The 19212-nt window shown below is 54.5% G+C and overlaps 3 protein-coding genes across 5 annotated transcripts; 1 reads left to right on the top strand and 2 right to left on the bottom strand.

Annotated features, from left to right (window-relative positions):
- Positions 1-251: 251 nt before the first annotated feature.
- Positions 252-11799, bottom strand: LOC147057580 (mechanosensitive cation channel TMEM63B-like). The gene is made up of 22 exons (XM_085912759.1): positions 11574-11799; positions 11404-11483; positions 9327-9420; positions 8796-8833; positions 8590-8732; positions 7541-7592; positions 7319-7427; positions 7157-7227; positions 6987-7067; positions 6734-6857; positions 6343-6476; positions 6143-6280; positions 5918-6071; positions 5681-5787; positions 5402-5488; positions 5250-5315; positions 5013-5175; positions 4519-4624; positions 4282-4449; positions 3671-3786; positions 3466-3549; positions 252-3106 (listed from the first exon to the last, which is right to left on the bottom strand). The coding sequence occupies exons 1-22, from the start codon at positions 11763-11765 to the stop codon at positions 2930-2932; spliced, it is 2484 nt and encodes an 827-aa protein (XP_085768885.1). The 5' UTR covers positions 11766-11799; the 3' UTR covers positions 252-2929.
- Positions 11800-13910: 2111 nt separating this feature from the next.
- On the top strand, positions 13911-15513 carry dpy30 (dpy-30 histone methyltransferase complex regulatory subunit). Its single transcript, XM_085912965.1, has 5 exons — positions 13911-14011; positions 14354-14391; positions 14853-14900; positions 14971-15098; positions 15409-15513. Exons 1-5 carry the CDS (start codon positions 14002-14004, stop codon positions 15479-15481), a joined length of 297 nt encoding a protein of 98 aa, XP_085769091.1. The 5' UTR covers positions 13911-14001; the 3' UTR covers positions 15482-15513.
- psen2 (presenilin 2) lies at positions 15335-19153 on the bottom strand. 3 transcript variants are annotated; one of them, XM_085912964.1, is made up of 12 exons: positions 19027-19153; positions 18334-18420; positions 18077-18211; positions 17814-17956; positions 17599-17740; positions 17462-17529; positions 16719-16939; positions 16534-16632; positions 16229-16291; positions 16100-16159; positions 15913-16028; positions 15492-15766 (listed from the first exon to the last, which is right to left on the bottom strand). In XM_085912964.1, exons 3-12 carry the CDS (start codon positions 18185-18187, stop codon positions 15611-15613), a joined length of 1179 nt encoding a protein of 392 aa, XP_085769090.1. In that variant the 5' UTR covers positions 18188-18211; positions 18334-18420; positions 19027-19153; the 3' UTR covers positions 15492-15610. The 3 variants fall into 3 exon arrangements, with proteins under 3 accessions (XP_085769089.1, XP_085769088.1, XP_085769090.1); XM_085912963.1 differs by lacking the exon at positions 19027-19153 and adding an exon at positions 18553-19018 and having other exon boundaries at positions 15335-15766; positions 17814-18211; XM_085912962.1 differs by having other exon boundaries at positions 15336-15766; positions 17814-18211.
- Positions 19154-19212: the final 59 nt, after the last annotated feature.

The raw sequence follows: 19212 nt of genomic DNA, 5'->3' as shown, positions 1-19212 counted from the left end.
GGTCAATGTTATGAGTGGCAATTAGTTCAAAAAGAAATACACAATCATCGATTTGGAGACGAGGAAGGGCACGATCAACGGGTGACGGCTCGCTCCCGTTCAACGGAGACTTGACTTCCACTTGGAGATTGCAAAGCCTGTCAGATGGCCCGCGACCAAGCGGGAGCAGTAAGAAGAGCTCCAGCGGCTCCGTACGGATCAGACAGACGGACACGACCTGCAATCACGGCAAGTCCACGCTGACGCTTGATGAGACGTTTTATTGACCAGTTGACATAAATAAGTAGCTTACAGGAGAAAATAAAAAAGCTCACTCACAGCAATAACACAAATGAAGATGTTGGCGCCGCATTGTCGGCAAACGGCGCACTTGCGCACTCTTTATGTGCGCACATTCGCGGCGCCGTTTGGGCGGCCTTTATTGGACACGACTCGCGGCTGGCAGCCCTTCCCTTTCCTGCTCAAAATCCTCGCCATAGGAGCAAAAGCTAACCCAAATCAAAACTAATGTAATGCTTTGGCCTCGAGTCGTCACACTCGAACGTTTCCCTTACAAATAAGGACGAGTTGTGACGATGACGGGTGTTGATCCCATCTTTCCACCTTTCTTTTCTTGGAACCATCCAAAGAACAAGGGGGGAAGCGCTCTAAAGCAAGTCAGCCACTACGATGTTTTCATGAGTGATTCATCAAAATAATATGAACCCGCACATTTCCATCGCTCTATTCCAATGCGGCCGTGATTTCAAATTGAAAAGTGCACAAACATCAACGGACCGTGATGACTGTTTGTGGTTTACTCCATTACCTGCAACATGCCAAAATACTGATTGTAGTTTTCTTTGAGTTCTTTGCAATTTAAAGGCAGTTGTCAGATACCAAGTCCGCTTTGAAATCAGTCAATATTGACCGACGAGAGGCTGAAATGTCAAGGACTTAGCTAGTTTGAAACTCAGCAATGGGATCAGCGATGGCAAATCCAGGTCCAGGAAGTCAAAAGCCGTCAGGCCACACTTTGGCTCGAGCGGCAGGTGCTTCGCATAAAAGCTGCACTTTGCTCTGGCGCTAGCTAAGTTGAAACACCTGCGGCTCAAGACAAACTGTGGCGGGGTTAGTACTCTCTTTGCCATCGCTGTAAACTCATGATTGAAATGGTCGGCCATTCATTTGATCATGAATTTGTTGTTGATTCGTCCACAGTTTGTTTCGGTTCACACGTCCCAAAGTGCCATAAGCTGTCGGCCCCGATGCGAGGAGGCGGTCGTGGTCGCGCAAAATGATGGGCATCGGGGGCTTTCCGTGGGGGCTTCTTTTGTCCGAGGCTTAGGGTCCTTGTCAAGCGGCAAACAGAAGCCGTTATCTGAGATTAGTGTCCAAGGAGGACACACCTTTGGATGTCGATCCGAGGAGACCACGTGAACGAATGGACACAGCACGCAGCAGTCAAAGTCTCCGGCGTGGAGCCACAAAAACCAGAGCTCCGACAGCTTTCATCGCTTAGCTCTGTGCGCGCGCGCGCGCACACACACGCGCAAAAACGAAAATGCAATGTAAACAATATATTAAAGGGGAGGGGGGGGGGGGGGGGCACACCTGAGACGTCAATCGTCAAGTGACTCGGCGGCTGTTTGACTCAAAAGGTTTTTGTTAGTTTTGCAAACATAAGACGATGCGCTAGCTAGCTAGCTCATAAAACGTGTTTAAATTCAGTGTTCACACCAAACGGAAGACAAACATAAATAAGTTGAAAAAATAAATAAATATCAGCGCCAGTGAACAGCTGTCAAAATGCAGTTAGCCTAGCTTAGGATAGCGCAGAACGTCGGATTAAAACCAACACGTTTTAAGTTGTATTCCACCTTAGCGTTGAAGATGTCTCCAGAAGCTTTATAGACATGCTAGCTTTAGTGCGCGCAAGCCAGACATTTTTTTCAACCCATTTGTATTGTACGTAGCAATCTCATCAAAGCGCGCCACCGACTGCTGTCGCTCCAATGTATGGCGAATGAAACTAAATGACACTGGGTGTGCTATGTGCTAACCTATTCTCAGAGCTAAGCTAGGCTAACAGGCGAAGCCTCCCGTGCATTCAACACAGAAGCTGGCAGACGAAGAAGCCCACAAAAATCTCTTCACTGAAGGGGATTAGCACACGTGCGTTAGCTCGCAACACCCGCTAGCATATGTGAAAACAACAAGGACAAAGTCATGGGAAGAGTTCAGTCGTGACGCATTCAAACTACTCAGTGCAACTCGGACACGTTTGCGTCGCGACTCGTCCTGGCGAGTCTACGCTTTAAACCCCCCTTTCAGGCCAACGACCCCAAACCGACAAATTGTGAGTCACGGCCGGTCCGGTCGACGTCGGGGCCTAACGGGAGGTACGGCGATTCATTCCAAAGTTAGCGGAAGGGTCCAGTTGCCACGAGTTTCCGTCGGGGACCTTGACGAGCGACTCCGATAACTTTGAACGGCTCACCCTATCCAATCGCAGCCGAGTCGTAAGTTAAGTCGGTGAGTCACTAGCCGTCGTTTGGAGTCCCGTCGTATCAAAGGGCGACGCGTGCCGACACCGCCGTGTGGTCACGTGACATTTGAAGGTGCGGTCGCCGTCGGGAGGTCCCACGACTCGTTCCAGACGAGCCGCGAGCGGCGGAGTTGCCGAGAACTCCTGAGCGACGACCGCTTGGAAAAAAAGCCACAGATGAGAGCGATAAGAGCGGCCAGGTGAGGGGACGCACTTCCAGTTGGATGATGCCCACCGCAACGGTCAGGGTCAAGTCTTCAGGCTGGGAAGGGGCGGAGCCTCGCCAGCGCAGTGGCGCTAGCCGGCTAGCTAGGGAGCGAGCTGGTTAGCTCGCTCGCTAGCATCGCGTGGTGGCGAGGACGGCGGACTGTCTCCGCCCCCTCCGTGGAGCTCCACCCCCAGTTACTGGCGGACCTCGTTTGCGATCAGACTGTCCTCCCCCGAGTGGAAATCCGCCTCGTTAATGTTGTTGCCGCCGTTGAGCATGTCGTCGTCTTGGGACGACGCCCGGTCCTCCTCGCCCCCTCCGCCCGGCTCGTCCGAGTTGGGGTCCTGGAGCACCTGGGCGATGTACATCTGCTGCGAGGGCACACAAAGCGTCACTCGCGTTAGCCACGTGACGAACCTCATCCTTTCATTGTAATCATGTCATCATAGCTGAGGATGAATTGTTCTTTTCTGTTTGGTTGAAATTGGTTCATGAAAACGGCTCACACCAACTGTGCACATTTTCCGAAAAAGTGCTCAATTTGAATACATGCACTACCTTCGGAGAATTAGAAACAATAAAATGTTACACAAGTCATGTTTTTCTGGGAAACAACACAAAGAAACATCGTGAAAATACACAATCAATTTGTGAGAGTTGGAGCAATGACTCATTGAATTGAAATGCAACGTTTCCCAACCAACCGAGGATGAGCTCAATCCAATCTCACCTGCGATTTGGACGGCGGGGAAGCGGCGCTGCGAGCCGGACGGCCGTTCTCCACCACTTCGGCGTCCGAGTCCTTGGTGTCGATCTGCGTTGTGACAGAGCGCCGTTAGCCGACGGACGTGCAGGACGGGGGTGGAATGAGCGACCGAGCGACCGAGCGATCGATCGACCGACCGACCGACCGACCGACCGACCGACCGACCGACCTTGTAGTTGTGAGCGCTGAGGTACTTGAAGTGCCCGAAGCAGACGTGCGACAAGCACACCACGATGGTCACCACCAGGACTGCCAGCGTGAAGACCGACGTGGGTGTCTCGAAACCTGCGCACGCGCGCGCGCGCGCTTGGCAACGTTACCTTGGCTTCGACATTTGGGAGTGAGGGTGGGAGGGCAATCGATTTGATGCCAAGTTGTTGTGGCGGGGGCAAATCATTCATTCAAATCACCGTCGGCAAGCTGAGCACATGGGCACTGCCATGTCAGTTTTAGTCACCAGCAGGTGGCAGCACACGAGCGAATTTTTTGATGACTTGCGCTTGAATGAGTTGCGCATTTCAACTTCTTATTGAAGCCAGCCAAGTTGAATATCAAATTGGGTCAAAGTCGACTTCTTATTGAAGCGGTTTGGGAGGAGTGACCTTGAATTTGAAACTGGGTCAAAGCGCAGCCCGCGCCGCAGAAGGGCACGGAATTGAACGGCGACCCCCAAGGATGGAAATGGAAAAGTGCTCTGGGGTCTGTTTTGTTTTGACCAGACACTTGATTTTCGGGGAAAAAGATTTGCCTTTGTTCTTTGCTTGCAAGCGAGGGGCTTACCTGTTCGCATGGTGGAGAAGAAGAGCAGCCAGAAGAGGCAAAGGATGGGCGCGGCCACCACCTGCGTCACGGCGCCAGAGTGGATTTTTTTGTCCAGCTTGGACGGCAGGTACGCGTAGTACATGTTGTAGCGGTCCACCAGGTGCTTGAGCAGCATGTACATCAGACCTGAGGGGTCCATGAGGCGGGGTGAGGCTGGCCCCTTTGCCACCACGTCAAGCAGCGCGCCGCACTCACCAAAGGGCACGATGATGGGGCAGGTGATGCTGTAGGCCATGACCACGGTGAAGACGTTCATGATCCAGGCGTACGCCGCCCCGAACTGGAACTCGTACGCTTGATGCTGACACAAGTGCAAATCACGTCGGTCCATTGCCCGGGAAAACAACACGGGACAACGTCAAGCCAGGCCAGCTGCCGTGGGAAAAGCCGGGCTCGGGTCTCGGGGTCTCTTCGACTTAGTCCACAAATGTACTTCCGGACTCGGTCGGCGCCCGTTTTATTGAATCATTTGTTTACCACGCCGCGGTCGTTTGGACCCGGTTTGCTAAACCCTGGCCAGGAGTTGGCCTCGGTCCTCTCGACCTAGTTTTCCGGATGTGGTTTTCTGGACCCGATTGGATAAATCTGCTTAGGCTCCTTTGGATGGAGTGAGCACGTGGTCAGCATCTGGCCTTCTGGACCTGGCTTGTGTTGATCCCCATCGTTGTGCGTTCCTGCTGCGCGCTCACCCTCTTGACGTTACGTCTGTCCGCAGCGGACGGCGCCAAGCAGAGTCGAATCATGTACATGAGAAGACCCGGGATACGAAGCAGATCCATGGCATTCCCGATGAAGGCCGATGCGATCACATAGTTGACGAAGAATGCGCCGTTGTCGGGCAGGAACACGCACCTAAGGGACGGACGGCAGGCACCTGAGCTCTCTTCCTCCGTGAAGCAAATGTAGGAAAAGTCTGGCGGACTCACTCAAAGCGAACGGTGCCGTCGGCCAAGAACTTTTTGTCAAAGAGCCAGCGGAAGAAGACATCAAGGCTGAAACGTGATTGCAGATGAAGGTCAAACGCGTGATAACTGACAACAATTGACGTGACAGACAGCAGCAACAGCAGCAGCAATACCTGCTCAGGCCAAGAGAGGGCAGCAGAAGTACCATAAAGATCAGGAACGTATAGCACTTGTGCATTGTCGTCCTGTTTTCTCCAGATCTGCTCCGTGCACAAACACACACGCGTGCGCGCACACACACAAGCGCACAAACACACACACACACACACACACACACACACCTTGTAATGAAACTGTCTAAATATTAGAAAATTGTGGAATAGAAGTGGTGACGAAGGACGAGCGGTGGCAGTGTGACGTTGGGCAAGAGGTGCGAGGGCGTCGCTCGAGACCTCGTCCAGTGCGCCTCAAAGAATGCCGAGTAGTAGACGATGGTTGGCAGCAGAGCAGAAAAGGCCCACAGGAGGAGTGTGGGGAAGAACTGCGTCACGATAGGGTTCTGAGGAGGCACAAGTAGTTAGGAGCTTTGGAGCCACGCCGCCGCCCCGATGACCTCGAGGAGGCAGCAGCCGGCATCGGGCAGCGGCTGGCATCAGCCAGGGCTCGCTCGCGCACTTCCTCTCACTTACGTTGAGGTACTCCACTGGCTTGGTGACGTTGAACTTGTCCATGGTGGAAATGATGATGGCCGGTGTGGTGAGGAAGAAGAGCAGCAGGAACAGGATGCAATTGATGACCAGGCAGCGGATCCACCAGGAGATGCCGCCCAGCGACAGGTGCTCCCTTGGGGACACACGCAAACACGTCATCCGCCGGAATCGGGCGGGACCCAAACGACCTGAAGCGGGACGCACCAGCGCACGTTTTGCGGGTCGGGCGCGTACGACACGTTCCAGTTGTGCACGTGAAGCGCTTCGCTGAACTGCGAGGATCGCGGCTCCTGGCGGCAGCGGCAACCTTGAACCTGACACGCGTTGAAGTCCTTCAGGATTCTGCCGGGACAGCGGACGAATTAGCGGGCTGTGTCCCATCTGTGAGCGGGGTGAGGGCTTACGTGGCGGTCGTGGCCTCGTTCTGGAAGGTGACGAAGGCCATGCCCAGAGGTTTGGTGTGGACCTTTTCCTTCTCCTTGCGGTACTCCTCCTTCAGTTTAGCCTCCCTCTTGGTGTAGAAGCTGACCGCCTCCTCCTGCCACCACACACACACACACACACACACACACACACACACACACACACACACACACACACACAGAGACTGGTCCTACAGCCCACAATCGGCGAGTCTGAAGGTCCAAAAGTCTAAAGTGTCGAGATTACGCGAGCCTACAAGACTCTGTCAGGTCGCTCTCAAGTTGTTGACCTTCAACCGGCAGGTGGGGCAGTTTACGCGTGGTCTCGTGTCACTTCAGCTCGGTCTGGCGGGGATGAGGAAGGGTGACTGACCTCTTCGCAGCCGGCGATGGCGCAGCAGCAGAGATGTCCGCAAGGTTTGGGGTTGATCATGGTGGGAACGTGCTCCTTGGCCATCAGGTCGGTAAAGAACTTTTTGCTGCGCTCCGTCTTCTTCCTGCGGTGCCGCAGCAAAGGCTTTGTGATGCAGCGAAGCTAAGCTAAGCTAAAGCAAGCCACGCCAAGCCAAACTACTCGCCGCCGCCGGCCAGCCGGCCTCCATCCCAGCACGCAGCCGGCCGCTCACCTCTCAGCGTTGAGAGACATCAACCTGGCCACGTTGTAGCAGATCCGAGCCTCCAGAACGGCGCAGTTCTCGTACGCCTGCCTGAGAAGAGCAGAGGGGCTGGTTCAGGTAGGCGCTGGCTGTCACGCTAACGGTCCTGAAGCAAAGGCGGGTGGCTTTCGGGCGCCTACTCAAAGTGTTGCTTGATCTGACTCTCTTCGGCGTACTTGGAGATGCCGTTGATGAATAAGGTGCGTTTCACCTGCCAGGCACCAAAGGAGCCATGAGTGTGCGCCGAGCGCTCGGCACAGCAAGCGCTCGCTCGCTCGCTCGCTCGGCCAGCCGGTTCTCACCAAGTCGTCCTCCTTGTAGTGCATCTTAGACGTGTGCCGTCTCATGCTGTAGACGGTGAGCAACAGGTACATGAAGGCGAACGTGGTGTGCAGCCACAACAAATTGGTCCTAAAGCCACAAGCAAAAAGTCGGCACGTCAGGCGGGGGCGGCAAGGCCAACTCTGGATGCTCAAAATGCAGCCAGTCACCAGACACGTGACTGGGGGCCGTCGCAAACTCACCCGGACTTTAGGTTGGCTATCGTAGTGCGGCCGAAGCTGTAGGCGTTGTTTTCTGACAGACAAATAAGAAGAAAAAAACAAAAGAGAAATCATCAAGACGGAAGGTAAACGCAAGCGAGCTTCCGAGTCGGCGTGGTCCCCAAACGCACGGCGCTCGGAGGCGAGGCCGCCACCTTTCAAGAAGACGAATGGAGAAGAGAGGAACCAAGTGGCACGCCGAGCCAGCGGTTTTGGTGGCGGCGTGACGCTAACGTGAACTCCGCAAACAAACGGCCCGCTGAGTTTTCCAGGCGACAAACAGAAAGGGCAATTGAGGGCCTTGTCTGGCTTTTTATTCTTCCTCAACATTTGGGCCCTTCGCAGCACGCCTTCCTTCCTTCCTTCCTTCCTTCCTTCCTTCCTTCCTTCCTTCCATTCCTTCTGCTTGACCCGAGCCTCTTCCACGACTATTCTCTGTCCGTAGGTGTGCCCGGTCGTTGGTCGGCATCCGCTTCAGGGCGACGGGCTCCGGCCCCTCGCCTCCCTCCCAAGGTGGACCAATGAATCTACTTCTCTTCTTTTCTTACTGTTGACGTGCACTGGACAACAAAAGGCACTGGGTTCTAAAAGGCACTGGACTGTGGGCGGGGCCACAATGGTTACAACTTCAAGGGTCTACAATTGACACGTCTACAAGTGCACACGTCTACACACGTACACACTCACAACACGTCTGTTACCTTCTTTGGACGGGGGTCCGGCTGCTCCTTGGGTTAGCAGTAAATCTTTGCTGATAATCCTAACTAAAAAACGTCTCACACACACCACACACACGCACGCACACACACACACACACACACACAGTCCACTTCCTGCTTGTCATTCTCAGCACATGTCAATCAAAGGCGACTTATTACGCTGGGTGCAGCTCTGAGCCCTCAATTAACAATCAGCATTTCAATTGCAAACTCTTTTTGAACCATTTGCGTATTTGTCTTTTGAGGGCCGGTCAGAGACCGCCGACGGGCCGACCGCGTCCGGGCCCCCGGGCCGTACTTTTGGGGCCTCACCTAGCAGGTCGCCCGAGAAGTTGACGGGCAGCACGATGCCGACAGACAGGACGCCCACCACCACCAGGAGGCCGATGATGTGACGCTGGAAGGACAGGTAGTGCACGGCGTCCTCGCCGCATTTCTCCCGGATCTCCTCGTCCCTGCCGCCACGGCCCAGATCAGTCGCGCGACCGCAATGGAGTGCTTGCCGATCAGAAACTCACTTGATGCGGAAGATGGCCGTCAGCCACGAGCAGAAGCCCTGCGACCGCATAAATAAAAAAAAGACACAATCACTTCAGCGACTTTGACTAGCTGTTTTTCTGAAAGCACGCGCTTGTTGTCTAGGTTGCCCCGATCGGCCGATAAGCAGGGAATCAAATGTCCCTGAGAGAGGGTTGGGGGGAATCCTGAATAAGGGGGGGGAATAAAGTGAAACGAGTGTCCGAGGCCTCCCTTTGGCCGACCTCTGACCTGCTCGCTGTTTAAGTGGATTACTATTAGCATCCCCAGCGGCTAGCGGATTAAGACCAAAGCATGCTCGTCCGTCACTATGACGACGGCTTACGTGTTCGGAATTTCTCAAGGCAGCGTAGTATGCTAGAGGAGCAAAGGGGAGAAGCCGGGAGAGAGGGAGGGAAGGAAGGAAGCGAGGAAGGGAGGAAGGGAGGAAGCGAGGAAGGAAGGAAGGAAGGAAGGAAGGAAGGAAGGAAGGAAGGAAGGAAGGAAGGAAGGAAGGAAGGAAGAGTGCTCACGTTGTCGCGCTGCTCCAGGTCAACGGAGCTAGAGACCGACGTGAGGCGTTCGTAGCGGTCGGGCGCATCCGAGTGCATCGCCGCCGACGCCACGCTGAGGAGACAGTCAAAGGGAGGGTTAGCGCTTAGCCATTAGCGCTTTGCTCGACCACCCGAGCGTACGCGCTAGCTCTCGTGCAACCACAAAGCCCGGGAGCTAATAAGACATCACTTCCCGCACGTGGCCATCTTTGGGCCGCCTCAAGCTAACTGGCTATGTAGCTAGCACGCCACGAGGTCAACGATACACACACAGACACACGCAGGCGCACACAAAACGTTACCTTTGGACCGGCTCATAGTTATCCCTGTCCCGTCTTCGGCTGAATTGTTTTCATGTTGGGGACAAGCACGAAGATTGGTTAGCATCTTCGCTGCCGTTAGCACGCTGGCTGTCTGGGAATAGCTTTACCAAAGGGCTCGACGCGGCAATGGCAATCGTCTTCTTTAAATGGCCGAGTAAGTTGAAAACGCAGCGTTACATCCAATAAGTGGTGTTGAGGCATACTTAGGATCACAAGTGCATCTGCTGCAGGTTTGAAGGCCAAGAGTTTGACTGCACTTTGTTCCACCCGCCATACAAGAACACGTCATACGGGCCGAGCCATTGTTTATTTGTAGTCGCGTACGTGTCGGCGAGCTGTAGTTTCATCGGCCTGCGTCATTAACGATATATATAGAGCGACAGATAGATGGATAAATGGATAGACGTCGTCATGTCGATAATTGAATGAGCAATATTGGTGTTGCAAAGCCATGCGATGAATGTGCACTTTCATACGGCCAGCGGGGCGTGCTTTGCTGCCCGCGCTTGCTTTTTATCCCAGCACGTGCGCCGCCGTCCAATAGGAGAGGAGCGGCGGCGGCGGCGGCGGCGGCTGGCAGCAACGTAACCAAACGGATGGATCCCTTTCCAAAGAAAGCAAGTGAGGCTCTCGCCAAGATAGGCACGCATCAGGCATGGATGGACAAAGTAGCAACAAAAACAAGGAACAAATCTATTCAAAAAGAACAACAACAAAAACCAGCAAAGTTAGCCACAAAACACTTATGAGGCTTAGTAAGTGAGCTTCATTGAGCAGTTGGATCACGAGAATAGGGCTCAATTGCATGAGCCTGTTCCGGCCCGTTGGATGAACCTCGAGACAAACCACCGGAACATATTACCATTAGGGCTGTCCCCATCCGCTACTGATATTGATATCGTAAAAAAAATACTGTATGGGATGATACGGCTCGACATAGCATCAAATCTCAGGTAGGAGCAGCTGCCAATCGTGCTCTTTTATCTGCCGGCGTCTGGATCGGCACGCGTGTGGCAGAAAGCGTTTCATTCAAGCGGGAGGGATCAAGAAAGACGCTGTGCTTCTTTGGCTTTTCCATTCATTTTCAAAGCTGACAAACTCCCACGGGACGGGACAAGCACAGGACACGAACAATAGGAATGGAGGCTTCCTATTTTCTCCCAGCTACTGTTGCTGACTATTGTTCTTCGTGGCACTCAAGAGAAATAAAAGCATGCCTCATTTCTGCCCAATTCCAGTCCTGGAGGGCCGCTGTCCTGCATGTTTTCTAGGTCTCCGTGCTGCTGCAACACACCTGATTCAAATGATCAGGATTGTTACCAGCTTCTGCAGACCTTGCTAATGATCTATCTGACCATTTCAATCAGGTGTGTCGCAACAGGGTGGGGGTGACATAGAAAACATGCAGGACAGCGGCCCTCCAGGACCGGAATTGCCTACCCCTGGTCTAGGAATTGAAAAGGTCGGATGGGGACGTCCCTTTTCTGACCAATCGCTGGCCATCTGTCTCAAACCCCTTTTGAAGCCAGCGGCCAAAGCTAGCGAGGGCTTGCCAACGGGGGCTTTTGGTCAGCCTTCCTAGGAGCTCGCAAAGAAATGTTGTTCACACACACACAAAAAAAGAAATGGGTCTTTGCAGCCTTTGAGGAAAAAGCCAGGGCTCGCTACGCCGGCAAGCGTTTGTGAGCCTTCGCCGCTTTGCCGACGAGCGGGTCTGCTTCCACGTCACTCACCTGTCGGCGTCGGTGACCAGCGCCAGGCGTCCGTAGTCCCACGCCACCTTTCGTAAGATGGAAAAGACGAAAAGCAAGACCTGCGGGAGGAAGGAGACGTGGTCTGCCGGTTAGGTCCGCACTCGCCGCTACTTGCGGCGGGACGGGGGCGGGCGGGCGGGCGGCCTGACCAGGAAGCACATGAAGTCCAGCGCCAGCACGGTGGGCACGCCGCCGAAGGGCAAACCCTGCAGCACGGTGCTGCGGATGCGGGCCGAGTAGCAGTACTCTTTGGAGCCGCCGTCGGCCGAGCAGTTGTCCCGGGCGCCGCAGGCCCGGGCGCCGCCCGCGGTCGCCATGGCAACGATCAGCACCCCCAGCATGCTCAGCGCCGCATCTTCGCCCTCGACCTACGCGAGGAGCCCGGTCGGTAGGCGTCAATGGCGTGGGCCGGGTCGCCCCCCCCTGAAAAGGAGCGCCCCCGGTGGTGAATATTGACCACAGGACAGCGCGAGGCACAATTCTGTTTCGGTGGGCTGACGCTCGCTGCCGGTGAGGAAAGGAAAATCGTAACGCAACTGGTATTTGAGCGCGGTTTTCCCGAGACCTTTGGGGTCATTGTGGACAATGACCACAAGTAGTCATTTGAAAGCGGCTGGCTCCCGCCCGTGTTTTTGAAATGTGGCAGGAAACCGGAGTATCTGGAGGAAACCCACACAGGCACGGGGAGAACACGCAAACTCCACACAAGAGGGCCTGAACCGGAATCGAGCCCTGCACCGTCTGAACTGCAAGACCCTTGCCACCTAATATCATATCGTATAATTTGTGGATATGATGAACATGTTTGACTTTTGTCCAAAAGACCGTCAATAAAGGAGATTTTTCTGCTAGCAATTCGAGCCTTCCGCCAATCTAACCATTTGTTGTCTTGCTAATACTTTTTCGGTTATGCTCATGTGCGCATAGAACGGAGGGCTCATCTCGAGATGTGACGTCATCACATGACATCATTGCCGCACGGCGAGGGAGACAAGCCGAACCCGCCCAAGTGAACCCGAACTGGCACAGCGGTGGTTCGTTGTGCTCTGCGCGTGTTGCGTAAGAGAGACACCCCCCCCCCCCCACACACACACACAATCCCCCCCCATCCATCAGGCCATCGCGCGCGCGCTGCGATGGCGGTGGATAAAACAAAGAACGACGCGCGCGCGGCCTTTCGGGCCGCGTTTGCGTGCAGGCCTCACCTGGGCACCGGAAGTGGCGTTGCGTGGCCTGAAATCCTCACGCAGCAGCGCCGAGCGTCGCCGAGTCGTCGTGCCGCAGCGCCGACGCCATCGCAAGCGGGCGAGCGCACCTGCTCCTTCACCCCTGCTTTCCTGCTGTTGCGCGGGCGGGTGAGGTGGTGCTAAAACGAAAGAGAAGCCGGGCGGGCCAATGTGGCAGCTCAGCCGGACTCAGCTCAGCTCAGCTCAGCTCGTTTCGTCTCGTCCGCCGCCGCCGATGCTGATGCCGCTGCAGAGGACACGCAGCAATGCACGCAGGCGTTGACAGGGGGCGCCAAATCGCGCCTTCACAATAAAAGTCAGCCACTCAGGTCGATGGATGGATGGATGGATGGATGGATGGATGGATGGATGGATGGACGGACGGACGGACGGACGCACGCACGGACGGACGGACGCACGGATGCACGGATGCACGGATGGATGCCCGCGACATTTTGGCAAATTGGGCAACTTCAAAACACTCTCAGGCAAAACTAAAACCAACTGTCACACAAACAAAGCTCTTTTTGGCCTGTACCAAAATGACAACAATCGTTTTCCCACCATTCATGTGACCTAGACAACTCAATTGCATTCATCAAGTCGAAAAAAGAAATCAGCTGTTTCAGAGCAAGGAACATCTAAAGGTCATGTGTTTGGACAAGTGTGCACACCCTCCCCGACCTCGGAGGTGGTGTCACAATTTTAGATTCATTTATGGACATTTGTCTTAGGCTGATTTGTTTGAAGCATGGATATAGGAACTGTTCCCAATTCCCTCCACCTTGTCTCCAGCCTCAGGTCTTTAGCTAGAAAAATGCGGCAACAGCACGCATACTCGCTTCTTTTTGTGATTGGGGACATTTCAGGTGTGTTTTATTTGTTGTAGGCAAAAGATTTCTGCCAGTCTAGCTCAGAGCCCAAAATACAGTCGATTGTTATTGCATGTATTACCGGGAGATTCCGGCATCTCTTTCCGCGTTGCTTCCTGCCTTCCAGCAGGCTCCCTTGACACATCTTTTCATCCGTTTTGGAGGGACGTCCAGTTTCAGCACATCTTGGCTCCACTTGACGTGGAGTGGAGGACCTTGAACAAAGATGACTTCCCTGTGGCACAGTTACAATTGCAACGAAATGATTTCGTTTTTTATTTCTTGTTGTATGTTATTTTACGTTATTCTTTTGATATATGATTTTGTTTTTAATATATATATATATATTTTTAAATGTCATGTGCAATAGCGTGTATTTTGAAGGTCACACACCGGAAATGAGCCCGATACTCAGAAGAGTCCTTGGAAGTGACGCAGTTTGAGTAGCGAATCGGCAGCGGATACTACCCAAAACAAACATGGCGGACGGTGAGTGCATTGTTCATTTCGTCTTTTAAAGTTGAATAATCACAACAATAAAAGTCCTTTTTTTGCTGCCGCTGCTTCCGTTCTCCTTCTTTCGTGTACGCCACGCCACGATAGAACACAAAACGTCCGCAGCCAGTGTGATCCAGTACTAAGCTAACTTGCTAGCGCCAAGCAAGGAACCGGCTGAACGAGCGCTTTCAATCGAGACAAATAACACCAGTTCGGCTTTTTTTTCTCTCTCGCACGCTAGAATACAGAACATGTCCTCTTTTTCTTTGGGTTGCAAAAATCAGCAAAAGACATCATTTGAGCCTGTGCAAATGAACTCAATTGTCTTCGCAGAGCACACCGACGCGGAACACACGATGGAGCATCCCACTGTAAGTCCGCCGCCTCATCATCGCTATGACCATCATCAGTACCTTCCTAATTGCTCGCATACGTGCAGTCAAGATAAAACACTTAATTTCTACACCAAAGCCCATCAATAGTGATTCGAAACTAAATGGTCAAACATTAAGCACTTTTCGCACTCCAAGCACTGCGTCCTCGGTCACCTACTGATGACATTCCTTCGGGAGCAACTGCGCCTTGCTCAAGGACACGTTGACACTGTGGATGGAACCACCAAGCTCTGGGTTGGGAGACGACCACTCTACCAAAGTGTACATTTTCCCCGGCACGACGGCAACTGATGGGCGAGAAATTTGCTATTTTTTGTAGTTTGGTTTTGAGCACGCGTGCGACAAATGGAGGCGTAAACGGTGGCACTGATGTCTCTTTACTTACCTTCAATTTCGGCCAGCCTAGCATTGTTGACGGTCACTTTGTTGTGGCGCAGGTGTCCGAAAACCCTCACGCGGAGTTTGGCCTGACGGATAGCATCCAGGTAAGGTGTCACTCCCCGCCACTGCATGCAGGCGGGTGGAGGATCGCCAACATGCTTTGCCGTTGGCCAGAGGACACTGGAGCAGGAGAAGACGAGCAAGCAGAAGGTGGATCTGCAGGCGCTGCCCACGCGAGCCTACCTGGACCAGACGGTGGTGCCCATCCTACTGCAAGGCCTGGCCGTGCTGGCCAAGGAGAGGTGAGAGCTTGAGCAGAGCCCCGCCCCGCCCGACAAAGAGGCCAAAGCGACCGACTCGGTAGTTTGTCAGCACGTTTGCTTCGGGAGACGACTCGAACGGCCGTTGTCCCGACGCAAATCTGCCGAGGAATTATTTCGAGAGACTATCTCTTAGTGAGACAGCGCGAGAGTTTCTTTACCCGCTTACCGTGTTTGGGCCGCTTCCCGAGCAAGGTTGTGACCGACGACCAGACTTGATATGACAGCAAATGATCTCGTGAGTCGGGTTGCCGCTGTCTGACCAGGTGGCCTCTGCTTGTGTTGCGCGCAGGCCACTGAACCCCATCGAGTACCTGGCGGCCTTCCTCCTCAAGAACAAGTCGCAGTTTGACGAGCGCAATTGAAGCTTTGCCAATAAAAGGTCACCCGAGTTCAAGTGGTAGCGAGAGCTGCTTTTTTTTAATTTTATTGGACCGCGTCTCCAAGGGGAAAAAGCTTCTGGGCCTGTAAAGTGCGCTCCGGCGGACTTGCCGTCAGATATAAAAGTGGTGCGCGGCCAAGTCGTCCGTGAAAGGTCGCACCAGCGAGTCGGTGGCAAAGTAGAAGATGAGGCCAAAGGCGATGGAGATGGGTAACGCCGGCAGCGCTTTCTTGAAGATGGCCAGCAGGAGCAGTGTCACGCACAGTCCCTGAAACGCACGCACACACGCACACCTAAGCGGCAAGGCCTTCCTTCACCCGATGCGACCGGGCCGTCCTTTCCATTTGACGCCACGCTCGCCAACTTTTCTCCAGTTGATGTCCAAGGGAGGTAGGTTGCGAACGGCGGGCTTACGATCAAGATGGCGACGAAGCAGGCCACGGTGGTGTTCCAGTCGGCGCCGCCGGCCGCCGCTTTTCCCACCAGGACGCTGTAGAAGATGAAGTCGCCCAGGCCCAGTTTCACGCCGCCTGCCGCACCACATGCGAGCACATAAATAAACACACATGGACCGGGGAGCGTCACGCGTCAGGCCACTCACGCTCCTCCTGCTCATCTTCCGCCGCACCCTCGCCGCTCAGCTCCGCCTCCTCCTCCTCATCTGTCACACACGGCGCACGCTTAGCTACCGGGGCGGCCACTTTGTGGCCAGCGGACGGATGGGCCTCACCTGCCTCACGTCCCGGCTCGCCGTCCGCGGGACTCGCCGTCGCCACCGTCCACGCCATGGCGGCTGCGCACGCACACAGAGCAGCTGTTGTCAGCAACTCGTCGTGACGGCCGCCATAAAGTCACAAACGAGGCCACGCGACGTGGTCAGTCTAAGTTGAGTCTAAGTCCCGATGCTTGTCGAGACGTTCAAAGAAAAGTCCCAAGTGAAGAGAAAGGGCCGGTCCTTGGAGCGTATTTTCAGTCACGTAAAGATTTGTTTTGTTTTTTTGTCTTCCTATCAGCAAATGCGACCGTCCGACTCACACGAGTAGATGAGGGCGGGGAAGATGGGCTCATTGCGCTCCTGCGCCGTTTCCACCAGCATCCTCAGCGGACCCTTTGGACTTAGGACAGCCACCAAGTCTGCCAGGGAGAGAGGGAGGGAGTTAGGGAGGTCCCGTCAGAAGGCGCCGCCCAGCCACCCAGCCAGCCAGCCAGCCAGCGCTCACCGTAGACCGAGACGGACGCCAGGATGAGCCAGGCCGACCACTCGGGCAGGTACTTGACAAAGACAAGCGCCATGAGCGCGCTGACCACAATCAAGTAGGCCTGCTGCAGCGCCAGCGGACCCTTCCAGTGGACGCAGGTCATGCCCACCGCGCCAAAGTTCCAGATCAGCACGCCTGCCGTCGGGTAGTCCATGGCCACGTTGTACGTCTTGAGCACCTCGCTGGCCGAGGAGAGGGGCAGAGCGCGTCAGCCGTCCGTGTCCGCTTTCACTTGGCTATTTGGCCAACCGATTCAATTAGGAAGCCCCTTCATCTTCCATTTGATTGCATTTGGTCCATTCGGGTCTGGTTGCGTAGGTTACCATACCATACCATTCGGATGCCATTCGCGGGGCGGACTCCAGGCGCCAATTCAACGACAGATGTTTGATTTGCCGTCGAGACTTGTCAGAAGCCCAATGTCTATTGTCATTGGGCGGCCGTTTGGTTCCGGAGAGCCAATTGTCCCGCCCGTATTCCCTCATCCGCCCCGCCCGATTTCCAACGGTCATCGGGGCTCTCCATCCAGAGCTTGGAGATCATTGGAATCGGGAAGCTTGAAAAACAAGCCGGAGGAGCGAACGTGGCTCCCCCAAAACAACGACCCCCGGTGGCGCAGAGGAGAATCTATTTACCCGATCTGCCGTCAAAGCGAAAGGAAGGCCAGCCGACGGACCTTCTCGACGGGCACGCAAGCGTCTCACCTGAGGTACATGAAGCTGAACCAGAAGAGCAGCAAGAGGGAAGACAGGATGAGCCAGCCGTGGATCACCTGAAGAAGAGCAAAGATAGAGGTGGCCGGCCGTGTCTGAAGGGGGCGGTGGGGGGGGGGTGGACGCACCTTGTAGCAGCGGTACTTGTACAAGAAGACCAGGAAGACGGTCATGACCACAATGACGCTGCTCATGACAACGGCGTTCAGGACAGAGTTGAGGAGGCGCCGGCCCACCGACGACGTGTTCTCCGTGAACGGCGTGTAAATGCTGCGGGCCAGAGTGGCGGGCAGGCTTAGTGTTTTTTTTTTGGGGGGGGGGGGGGGGTTCTGCAGCGCCTCACAGTTGCTGGTCCGTCTTGTCGCTGTAGAAGTGCACCGACTTGATGGTGGCGACCACCAGCAGCATGCACAGCGTGACGGGCACAAAGAGCATGATGACGTGCTTGGCGCCGTACTTGAGGCTCAGCTCCTCGTCATCGCCAGCCTGTGGGAGGGGCCAGGGGCGTGCGTTAGTGGCCCCGGTGTATGGCGGCAAACCTTCCCTCCCCCGTCCGTCCGTCTCAGTTGACTGCTCTGCAGAAAATGTACGCAAAAGCAAGTTTACCCTGTGGGACGGGCTCCGGTCCGGTCGGTAGGACGGTACCGCCGGATTCTCCGATTGGACGAGCGCCGTGCGCTCCGTGTAGGCGCCGTCCTCGCTGTCCGAGACGTTCATGGCCGCGGCCCCGACCGACTCCACCTGAAAACACGAGTGCCTGACTTGAGAGGCCCTCTTGGTGGTCAACAATCGGGAGAGCGCATGGGAGAGAGGCACGGCGGGCCATTGGTCAGCGCCGAATATTTTGTTCAGCCGTTCCTCACCTTGTTGAATTTGAAAGGCCCTGAAAGGCTGCCAATTTCAGCCTCTCGATATTTGAAGTCCTCAATTTCAAAGTACAGTATATCCCTCTTTTGGAAAACAAAAACACACACAAAAAAATCCAGTTTTACCCTGATAGGGAACTTCTTTTGTTGAGGTTTTTCTTTTTTCCAGCCTAGGTTTTGATACACGTTTTGGGGGAAAAACAACAAGCAACGAACCCCCGAGAGAACAACACACACGTACGAGCCGCCGGACCGACGTCATCTCCATAATATTCAACAGTAGCGCCTCCCGGTGGCCGAGAAAAAGCAAAGCACGTTGAATCAGAGATCGCTTTGTCCAAAATGTTTCGTTCTTTACATGAAGTCGTTTTTCTTTTCATGTACTATATCGAGAGCCCCTGAACCATTTGAAAGCACGAAATGAGCTCTTGGGGTAGGAGGAGAAGTCGTAGTGAAGTGAACTTTGACGGAAAACGCACAGGTTTTTCACGAACAAGGCGCAAAGATCTGGTTTTGTTCTGGTTGTAAAAAGCCACTAGTTAGTTGTACGAGAACCGAAGTCATCCCTTGGCGAGGCGCGTGCGACACGACACGACACGCCGCGCACGTTCACTGCCCCGCTCGACCTCGCCACGTCACGCACGCTGTTTTGAAAACGGTTTAACCTCAGTCGTTTGTTTTTTTTGTTACCTGATTTGTCGAGCAAAGAAGCCAAGAGCGAGCAGCGTACTCACAAGCCGGAAGTCGCAACCCGGAAGCCAGCAATCAGCCAGCCAGCTGATCGCAAGCCATGTGATTGTCATGACGTCACGTCTCCTCGCTTCTGAGCGAAGCACCCGTGCGCGTGCGCACACATGGATCACACACACGCAAATA

Source organism: Syngnathus leptorhynchus, chromosome 5 (assembly GCF_054491065.1).
Source record: "Syngnathus leptorhynchus isolate UIUO chromosome 5, UIUO_Slep, whole genome shotgun sequence".
Taxonomy (NCBI): domain Eukaryota; kingdom Metazoa; phylum Chordata; class Actinopteri; order Syngnathiformes; family Syngnathidae; genus Syngnathus; species Syngnathus leptorhynchus.
Note: the sequence above shows the minus strand (reverse complement) of the source record. Positions and strands in the feature narration are given on the sequence as shown.

Coding starts and splice junctions, on each gene's coding strand:
- LOC147057580 (XM_085912759.1), bottom strand. CDS start 11,765: ATGCTGGGGGTGCTGATCGTTGCCATGGCGACCGCGGGCGGCGCCCGG. Junction 6,281..6,342: donor AACGAGGCCACGACCGCCAC/GTAAGCCCTCAC, acceptor CTGTCCCGGCAG/AATCCTGAAGGACTTCAACG. Junction 5,788..5,917: donor AGCCAGTGGAGTACCTCAAC/GTAAGTGAGAGG, acceptor GTGCCTCCTCAG/AACCCTATCGTGACGCAGTT.
- dpy30 (XM_085912965.1), top strand. Junction 14,901..14,970: donor GCCTGACGGATAGCATCCAG/GTAAGGTGTCAC, acceptor GCCGTTGGCCAG/AGGACACTGGAGCAGGAGAA. Junction 15,099..15,408: donor GCCGTGCTGGCCAAGGAGAG/GTGAGAGCTTGA, acceptor TGTTGCGCGCAG/GCCACTGAACCCCATCGAGT.
- psen2 (XM_085912962.1), bottom strand. CDS start 18,187: ATGAACGTCTCGGACAGCGAGGACGGCGCCTACACGGAGCGCACGGCG. Junction 16,940..17,461: donor TTCAGCTTCATGTACCTCAG/GTGAGACGCTTG, acceptor CTCCTCGGCCAG/CGAGGTGCTCAAGACGTACA. Junction 16,292..16,533: donor CCCCGCCCTCATCTACTCGT/GTGAGTCGGACG, acceptor GTGCGTGCGCAG/CCGCCATGGCGTGGACGGTG.